We start from the raw sequence: 9,687 nt of genomic DNA, 5'->3' as shown, positions 1-9,687 counted from the left end.
CTCCCACTGCAGAGAAGGGCATGGATTTGCAGAAATGAGAGGGAATTTTTCATTTTTTGATATGGGAGGAAATTAAAAAAAAAAAGATATGAAGTTCTGATACATGTTACAACATGGGTGAGTCTTGAAAACATTATACTAATTGAAAGAAATCAGTTATAAACTGACAAGTATTATACAATTCCACCGAAATGAAATATCTAGAATGGGCAAATTCACAGAAACAGAAAATAGGTAAAAAATTACCAGGGGCTGGAGGAAGGGAATGGGGAGCCAGTGCCTAATGGAGATACAGTTTCTTTTTGGGGTGATTAAAATGTTTTGGAAATAATGGTTAGAGTTGCGCATTGGGAATGTAGTTGATGTGTCTGAATTATACTTAAAAATGGTAAAAATGGCAAATTTTGTGTTATATATATTCTATCGTAATTTTCCAAAGCAAGAGAATGATGAAATCTTTTTTTCAGTAGGTTCCACACCTAGCATGGAGCCCAATGTGGGGCCTGAGACCCTGAGGTGAAGACATGAACTGAGATCAAGAGTTGGATGCTTAACCCACTGAGCCACCAAGACGCCCTGAGAATGATAAGTCTTAACGCAGGCTATTGGCCACTATAGGGTCATGATGGTACATGTAAGTTACTGGTAGTGGTCCTGTGCCAGGGTCAGGTGGTAGCTTCGTGGGTGTTAATGAGTTTATTTTTAAAATAAAATGTGGGGTGTTTGCTGGCTCTGTCGGTGGAGTGTGTGACTCTCGATCTCAGGGTTGTAAGTTTGAGACCCACGTTGGATACAGAGATTTTTTTAAATGTTTTATTTTATTTTTGAGAGACAGAGACAGCATGAGTGGGGGAGGAGCAGAGAGAGAGGGAGACAAAGAATCCAAAGCAGGTTCCAGGCCCCGAGCTGTCAGCACAGAGCCCGATGCGGGGCTCGAACCTACAAACTGTGAGATCATGACCTGAGCCGAAGTTGGATGCGTAACCGACTGAGCCACCCAGGTGCCCCAAGATTAGTTTTAAATGATCTCTAAAAAGGGGGGCTCCTGGGTGGCTCAGTCAATTAAGTGCCTGATTCTTGATTTTGGCTCAGGTCATGATCTCATGGTTTGTGAGATCAAGCCCTGTGTGGGGCTCTGTGCTGACTGTGCAGAGTCTGCTTGGGATTCTCTCTCTCCTTCTTTCTCTACCCTGTCCCTGCTCACACTCTCTCTCAAAATAAATAAAATACACTTTAAAAAAAGTTAAAAATCTTAGGCAAACCATAAGAGACTCTTAAATACAGAGAACAAACTGAGGGTTGATGGGAGGCAGGGGGGAGAGGGGAAAGTGGGTGATGGGCATTAAGGAGGGCACTTGTTGGGATGAGCAGTGGGTGTTGTATGGAAGCCAATTTGACAATAAATTATATACAAAATTTTTAAACCTTAAATCTTTTTTTAAGTTTATTTATTTATTTTGAGAGCGTGAGCACAAGCACGTGAGGAGCAGAGAGAAGAGAAACAGAATCCCAATCAAGCTCTGCACCATCAGTGTAGAGCCCGATGCAGGGCTTGAACACACGAATCATGAGATCATGACCTGTGCCAAGGTTAAGAGTCAGACGCTTAACTGACTGAGCCACCCAGGCACCCCTTAAAAAAAATCTTAAAAAAAAATAAACAAAATGAAAGTGGGTCTTAAGTGGACAAATTTTATGGATAGTGAGTAATCAGATTCTGTGCATCTGGATAAAAAAAAAAAAAAAACTAGAAAGGGGCAGCGACTGGATGGCTCAGTCGGTTGAGTCTGACTCTTGATTTCAGCTCAGGTCATGATCCCAGGATCGTGGGATCTGCGTTGGGCTCCACACTGAGCCAGGAGCCTGCTTAGGATTCTCAGTCAGTTGAGCGTCTGACTTTGGCTGAGGTCGTGATCTCTCAGTTCCTGAGTTCGAGCCCTGTGTCGGGCTCTGTGCTGACAGCTCAGAGCCTGAATCCTGCTTCAGATTGTGTGTCTCCCTCTCTCTGTCCCTTCCCCACTCATGCTCTGTCTCTCTCTGTCTCTCAAGGATGAATAAATGTTAAAAAAAAAAAAACTGAAGAGAAGCCGGACACAGTTTCTGGGCTGGGGCCTGGCCTCAGCTTCCCTGGGAGTTCCTTTCCGGGGAAGCCAGTGGGCAAGGTCATGAGTGACTACTGGGAAACAGGGTTCCCCAGATGGGCATCTGGCAGGGCTGGGCTGGGGACCAGGAACCATATCCAGTGAAAAAATAAAAGAGTAAGCTCCTGACCTCTTTGCAGCTACCAAGGGTGGCTTGAAGTGGAACCCTTCTACAAGGTGATATGGTGTCTTCAGGAGATCCAAGCTTCAGGGCATGGAGGGATAGCAGCAGAGTCATGACAGGACCAGTCCAGATAAAAGCTTGGGTGAAGCTCGCCCTGGCATTTGGTCTTCAGGCTAAAGAATGTTACAACAGCCAGGACAATCATGGTGGAGACAGCCCTCCTGCTATGCGGGGGTGTCCTTCTACTCTCCTCCTCGTTGTTGAGCTCAGATCAAAGTAGCTATCCCTGAATCAGTTGACTCTGTCTGATCTTTCTTCCCCCACACTCTCAGAGGGCTTCATATTTGTTAGGATCTTTCTTTCTTTCTTTCTTTCTTTCTTTCTTTCTTTCTTTCTTTCTTTCTTTCTTTCAGGGAGAGGGTGCAAGTGAGCAAGGGGCAGAGAGAAAGAGAGAGAGATTTGGGGCTTATCTGAAGCGGGGCTTGTGTTCATCCGATGCAGGGCTCAAGCTCACCCCATGCGGGACTCAAACTCACAAACCGTGAGATCATGACCTGAGCCAAAGTCAGATGCTTAACTGACTGAGTCACCCAGGAGTCCTCATTGAAGTGGTTTTATTTTATTTTATGTACAACGAGTTAGCAGTAAGGTAGGCATCTTGGATCTGTGCAGTTAAGGTAGGTCTCTTGGATGACCCATTCAAGGAAGTTCACCAAATCCAACTTAATGAAGCCTGGGTCTTTCAAGCACTGATGGAAACACCAGCGGCACACATTAAGGCCGGGTTTCCGGATCAGACTGTGGTGGTTTAAGCAGATTCAGCAAGAACTGAGAACCCTGGCCAAATTTCCTCCAGTGGCTCCAGTAGAGCTGCTGGTGACCCATTTTGTTCTCTCGGACGCAACGAGGCAAAAGGCTGTTAGGATTTTCTGATGGCAAAAGGAAACAGCCACTAACTCCAACAAGGAAAGGGATGTATTTGGCATGATGCTGAGTAGATCACTGAATTGGTGGAATGTCTGCTCAAGCAGGTCTTGGGACACACAGGCATGACCTGTTTTGAGTGGGGCGCAGAGCAAACTGCTGTGCCATTACAGCCATAAGACACAGCCAACCTAAAGGCTCGAGAGGATCTGTCCATGGTAGATAATAATGATGCTGTGAAGAGTCTGGGAAACCTCAGTGGAAGGATCCGAGCATAGACCCATAACGGTCTGGAGCAAGGCCCTGTCTTCTGTGGCAGAGGTACTTACTCTTCAAAAAGCAGCTATTGGGCGCCTGGGTGGCTCAGTCCGTTAAGCGTCAGACTTCTGCTCGGGTCATGATCTCGAGGTTCGTGAGCTCAAGCCCCGCACTGGGCTCTGCGCTGTCAGCCCAATCTGGTTTGGATCTTCTGTCTCCCTCTCTCTCTGCCCCTCTCCTACTTGTTCTGTCTCTCTCAAAAGTAAATCAACCTTAACAATAAAGCAGCTGCCATCATGTTACGGGGCCACGATACAGACTTAGAAGCTGACCGTGGGGGAGGGGGTTGGTGCCTGGGTGGCTCAGTGGGTTAAGCGTCTGAGTCTTGATTTCAAGTCAGGTCATGATCTCACAATTGGTGAGATGGAGGCTCACGTCGGGCTCTGTGCTGACTTGGGATTCTCTCTCTCTCTCTCTCTCTCTTTCTCTGTGCGTGCTCTGTCTCAAAACAAATCAATAAGCGCTAAAAAAAAAAAAAAGAAGCTGGCCATGGGCCATCAAGTACCTATGTGACTGAGGCCGTCCATCATGAGCTAAGTAAGTACTGGGAGACCCACTGCCACTGCAGAGGTTTCCAAGACCCCCTCCATGGGCCGGATTAATTTGGTGGAGCAGCTCACAGGACTCAGAGAAACTTACTAGATCACCAGTTTATTATAAACGTATATAACTCAGGGGTAGCCTGATTGAAGAGATATGTAAGGCAAGGTATGAGGGCAAGGCACAGAGCTTCTGTGTCCTCTCGAAGCATGTCACTCTCCCATACCTCCAACCCAGGTCTCCAAACCCTGTTCCTTTTTTCTTCCTTTTGAGTTTCAAAGGAGGCTTCATTACAAAGGCGTGATTGATTAAATCATTGGCCAGTGGCCACTGATTCAATCTCCAGCCCCTCTTCCCTCTGTGGAGGTTGGGAAAGAGGAAGGAAAGTTCCAACCCTCTAATTATTCAGTTGGGTCTCCTGGCAACCAGCCCCATCCTTAGGTGCCGTACAAAAGTCACTGCATTCACAAAACAAAAGACACCTTTATGACTCTCATCACAGGAAATTCCAAGAGTTTTAAGAGCTCTGAGCCAAAAACAGGGACAAAGACCAAACATATATAATTTTCATCATAAATCACAATGTTACAGTAAGAGGCCAGAAGCTTTGGAGAAGAGGTGGAGATACCTAATGTACCTAGGGGAGTGCACGGGAAGGGTACGTGGATTCCTGTGTCTCTGCCAATGACCCCTGGCAGAGCAGGAAACTCAAACTGAGCCACCAGGCGGATAGAAGGAACCCTGTGGTGGTCAGCCAGCTTCTCTCCATGGTGCAATGGATCCATGAAGGCAATGGCTGTGGTGGAAGGGCTGGAGGTTCTGCGTGGGCCTAGAAGGAAGGGTTCTCTCTCAGCAAGGTTGATCTCAATACTGCCATCATTGAGTGCCCAATCCACCAGCAAGCAGAAATCAATGTGGAGCTCTTGGTGTGATGCCATTTCTTAAGGGGACCAGCCAGCCGTTTGGTAGCAGAAAGGTTGTATCGGATTCCTCTCATCCTGATGGGGGGGGGGGGGGGGGAGTAATTAGTCCAACTTTGGATTTGCCTTCCCTATGCACAGCGTCTCTGCTAGCAATCCCTCTGAGGGCTTACACACACCTGATCTATTGACATGGTATGCCACAGAACAATACTTCAGAGCAAGGGTGTCTTTTTCCAAGAAACGAGGTGTGGCAAGAAGCACACACGCATGGGAGCCACTGCCCTGCCTCACACTGCATCACCCAGAAACACCCAGAGCCCATTGAAGGTGCAGCAAAGATGCTGGCTCAGGGCAAACATCCTGTGGTGCTGGGGAACCTTACTCCATAATGTGACAAATGCAATGAGTCAATAGTCAATACAAGGTGCTGCGAACCAAGGAATGGGAATAGGATTGCTGCTCTCCCCATCATCATTTCCAGTGACCCAGTCTATGCAGGCACTTGGGTGGCTCAGTCGTTTAAGCATCGGACTTTGGCTCAGGTCGTGATCTCATGGTTTGTTAGTTTGAGCCCTACACGGGGCTCTCTGCTGTCAGCGGAGAGCCTACTTGGGCTCTGTTTCCCTCTCTCTGCCCTTCCCCTTCCCCTGGTCGTGTCCTCAGGTGCGCGCGCTCTTTCTCTCAAAAAGAAATAAACACATTAAAAAGAAGGAGCAGTCTATGCTGTCCTTGAATCTGGACTTCGCTATGTGTGGTGGGTAGAATTCTGTCCTCCAAAAAGTTCAAGTCCCCCTCCCTGGTACCTGTGAATATGACCTTATTTGGAATTCAGGCCCTTGTAAATGTAATCAAGCTAATAAGAGGTCATGCTGGAGTAGGGTGAGCCCTAAATCCAATGACCAGTGTCCTTATAAGAAAAGAGAAGGTTGGACACAGATACAGAGGAGACACAAGGAGAAGAAGGCCAGGAGAAGACAGATGCAAAACTCTGGAGCAGACCCACCGTTCGATTCCTATCCTCTTGCCCAGGAGTCAGGGAGGAAGAAGGGGCCTTCCCCAACCGCCGCCGTCTAATTAAACCGCCCAGTGTGGTTAATGATTCCGTCACTTGCCAACGCCTGGAAATGAAGCGTGCAGCAATTTAATCAAGTGATCTTCTGCAGCGGGGGGTAGGGGGGGGGCTTGGGCTCAGCAACTCTCCCGGGCACCCCATGGGAACCCAGCCCTCAATCCGACGCTGCTTTCCAGGCAAAGGCCTTCTCTCTCCAGGCTTGTCCAAGAAGAGAGACGGCAGGTTGTGGGAGAGAGAGAAACAGATGGAGGGAACGTCGAAGCGGTGTGCCCGAGCTCGGGCTGGGGCTGAGAGACACAGGTAGGCAGGGGACTCAGGTGGGCCAGTTCCGTGCGCGCGCGCGAGGGACCCAGGGCATCCGGAGCCCGGGTGGGCTCTCCCCCCACCTCTTTTTATTTCCTTGTTTTTAGCTTATTTTAACAAAGGTGTCCATTTAAACGACAGCGGGGGAACGCCTCACTTGAAGGCTAGAAGCAGTCATTAAAGGGAAGTCGGAGGGAGGGGTGGAGACCCCGGCAACTGGGCTGAAATCGCGCCCCCCTCCCGAGGCCCCGAGCTCTCTGGGGGATCCCGGGAGGCGCTCTTCCGAACAGGACGCCTGTCCCCCGGGCCCGCACCGCGTCGGCCGCACGTCCAGCGCGGAGAGCCCGGGGACCCGACGCCGGCGGTAGCGGGGAGCCGGGACCCCCCGACCACCCAAGCCAAGGCCCCGCCCCCGCCTTTCCGCGCCCGCTCCCGCGGCCCCCGCCGCTCGCGCTTCCACCCCGCCCAGCTCCCCTCCCCCGCGCGCGTGCGCCCCGTCCCCGCGCCCCTCCCCCCCCCACCTCCGCCGCCGCCGCCGCCGCCGCCGCGGGCGCGCGCGCGTGCCCGTCGTCCCGGGCGGGAGCTGGAGACTGCGGGGCCGACTGCGGGCCAGAGAGCGGGCGCCGGGAGCGCCGTGAGCGCGGCCGGGCGAGGCGGGAGCGTGGGCGCGGGCCTGGCCGCGGGCGGGGACCGCCGCCGCGCCGCCGTCCCCCAGTCGGCGGGCCGGGCCGCGGCGCCGAGCGCGAGGGCCGGGCTCCCGGGGCCGGTGGCCATGGGTGGGAGCCGGAGGCGGCAGCGGCAGCGCCAGCGGCAGCGGCAGCGGCGGGCCCCGCGGGCGGGGAGGCGCGCGGCCCACGGCCCCTGACGGCCCCCGGCGGCCCGGCGCGCCCCCGCGCCTCCTGGGGGGCCGTCGCCCAGCAACGCCCGGCGCGCCCGCCCATCCCCCGCTGCCCTTTTTCTCCTGGCCGGGTGCGAGGGAGCATGCCCGCGCCCGGCCTCAGCCAGCCCAGTTAACCCGAGGGGCGTGGAGCCGCCCCTCCCTCGGGCCGTCCTCCCCTCCCCCGCTAGGCGGCCCGCCCCCTGCGCTAGGGTATGGCCCCCGGCCCCGGCCCGGGACCCGAGGTCCCGCACTCCGGCCAGTGAAAGGCGTTTTCCCGTTCCCGCCCTCCTTCCCCCGCCGGCCAGCACCATGGGATGTAATATGTGCGTGGTTCAGAAACCGGAGGAGCAGTACAAAGTGATGCTTCAGGTAGGGCGGCGGGGCCGCTGGGGCGGGGGGGCGTGGGCGCCACCTGGGGAAGAAGCCGGCCACAGACCTGGCTGGGGCTGGAGGGCTCGGAGAGGAAGAGGTAGGGAGCCATTCCCGCCCTCAGTTTCGGGGGCTGCTGGGTGTTGGCGCTCCGTGGGAACCGGCCACAGATGGGGGGGGGGGGTGAAGCTGCGTGGGGATGGGGTGCAGGGCGCATCCTTCGGGCGCCCAGAGGGGACGTGAGCCCTGGATCCGGCTCGGCCCGGCTCGGGAAGTGGGGCTTGGCCCCGGGTCCGGCGCGCCTGCACCCCCGGGCCCGGGAGCCCGGAGGCGCGGTGCCGCCGGCGCCGGCGCGGGATGGAGGTTGCATAGCAACGGGCTCCGTTCCCGGCACACGCTGGCTCCGCTGGCCCCAGGGCGGAGGAGGGAGCCGGGCACCCGCGGCGCGGGGGACGGCCGAATTCAGGTACCCGCGGCCCAGCGGAGCAGGAGCGCGTGGGCGGTCTGGGTGCTTAGCCCGGCGCTCACTCTCCGGCCCGGCCCGGCCCAAATGGTGGGTTCCCAGGCCCGGGGTGCCGCGGGCTCGGCGCGGGGTGCGCCCTGTGCGGGCGGCGGTGCCCGGCTGGCTCTTTGCCCTGCGGGGCCTCGGGCCCCGAGTCGCGGGTGGGGGCGGGGGCGGGGGGCGTGGACCGGCAGGTGCTCGGCGAGGAGGGAGGGGATACGCCCGGCCGCGGGCTCGGAACCCGAGCCCAGCCCGGTGGCCCGGAGCGGGGTTTCCTTGCCTGTGCGTGGCGTGACTTCGTGAGTGCGTGCCTGTGCCCCGTCTGTGTGTGCGCGGAGGCTCCTGCGGCCCCGCGCGTGTGTACTTTCTGTGTGCGCTCTGAGGGGTGTCTAGGGAAATGTCCCGGATGGAGGGGCCTGAGACGCACGCCCCCGGGGCTGAGTGGAGGGAGTTCAAGGTCGGAGGGAGTCGGGACCCAGGGGCAGACCGGGCGCAGACAGGTATGCACTTCAACTCCGGGTTTACCGGTCAGGACTCGGGAGCGGGTGCTAGTCCGCGCGGTGTTGAACGCGGGAATGGGGTCTCTTGAGAGGAATAGGGGGAGCTCCTGTAAGCATCGGTGGGGAGCGGTCGGGGGGGGGGATGGGGGCTGCCGCGGGAGCCCAGCTTTAGTGCTGTGAGCCTAGTTCTGGCCACTGCGAGCGGGAGGGGGCGGGACGGGGAACCTTGCTCGGTCCTGGCCGCGCCACTCATCCAGTGTCTCAGGCCCTGTCTCCCGGGGCGCGCGCCGCCCTCCGCTTTTCCCGCTCGCCGCCCTTCGCCTTCTTTCTTCCTTTCTCGCCATCCGCCCCGGGCTGTTTCCTCTCGTCGTGTTCCCGCTGTTTGGAAATCTTGCTCGGCCATTGTCATTACCCGCTCGTGGAATCGGCTTCGGTAATAACTCGGGCCCGGACCGAAAGGCAGTCCCTTGGAATCCCAGTGGTGGGGCACCGGGGCTGCCGGCGAAAGGTTGGGCTGCACTGGTTGGTCGGTGACACCGTGGGATCCCACCCGCACTGCTTCCTTTCTTGCAATCATTCCACCGAAAGGCAAGCGACCCCAAGGCTGTGGGCTCTTCACTTCCTCAGAGAGGGATTGATGTAGTGCTTCATTTAAGGCCGACCTAATGGGGGTGTGTGGAAAGCCGAGGGCCACCTGCGCAGCGCGACAGGCTTGAAATGAGCCGTGGTTGAGAGGCGACACGGAGGTGACCCTTCGGGCTCCCCCTGGCACTTGGGGGGAGGCTGCCACAGTTGAGGCTGGGACTGCCTTCAGGGAGGCTCCATGTGGGAGGAGCGCTTGGGGTGAACCTGTGCAGCAAAGCTCAGAGCGAAGCTTTCCTTGAGAGAGAGGCCAAACCCCGGGCGAGTAGACCCCCAGGAGGAGAGCCCGTCATGCTAGGTGTCCTCTGCAATTTCCTAGTCTGAGCTGCAGCCATCACAGACCAGTCTCTGGGGACACTGATCCCTTTTAAAACTCTTGAAGAAATTTGGACCGAGTCAGAGGCTGGATGTAGTTTTGGGGCACCTGGGCGGCTCACTCAGGTTAAACG

General features: G+C 56.0%; 2 protein-coding genes across 2 annotated transcripts in view; one reads left to right on the top strand and one right to left on the bottom strand.

Annotated features, from left to right (window-relative positions):
• Positions 1-2,870: 2,870 nt before the first annotated feature.
• Positions 2,871-3,810, bottom strand: LOC123383508 (40S ribosomal protein S29-like). Its single transcript, XM_045051275.1, is given in 2 exon segments — positions 2,871-3,092; positions 3,094-3,810. Coding segments are annotated over 2 exon segments (246 nt in total). The 5' UTR covers positions 3,151-3,810; the 3' UTR covers positions 2,871-2,903.
• Positions 3,811-7,224: 3,414 nt separating this feature from the next.
• PDZD4 (PDZ domain containing 4) overlaps positions 7,225-9,687 on the top strand; it is a 31,868-nt gene continuing 29,405 nt past the window's right edge. Inside the window, 1 exon segment of the mRNA XM_023249056.2 lies at positions 7,225-7,594. Coding sequence (XP_023104824.2) covers positions 7,535-7,594 — 60 coding nt within the window. The 5' untranslated portion in view covers positions 7,225-7,534.

Source organism: Felis catus, chromosome X, assembly GCF_018350175.1.
Source record: "Felis catus isolate Fca126 chromosome X, F.catus_Fca126_mat1.0, whole genome shotgun sequence".
Lineage (NCBI taxonomy): Eukaryota > Metazoa > Chordata > Mammalia > Carnivora > Felidae > Felis > Felis catus.
This window is presented reverse-complemented; position numbering and strand designations above follow the sequence as displayed.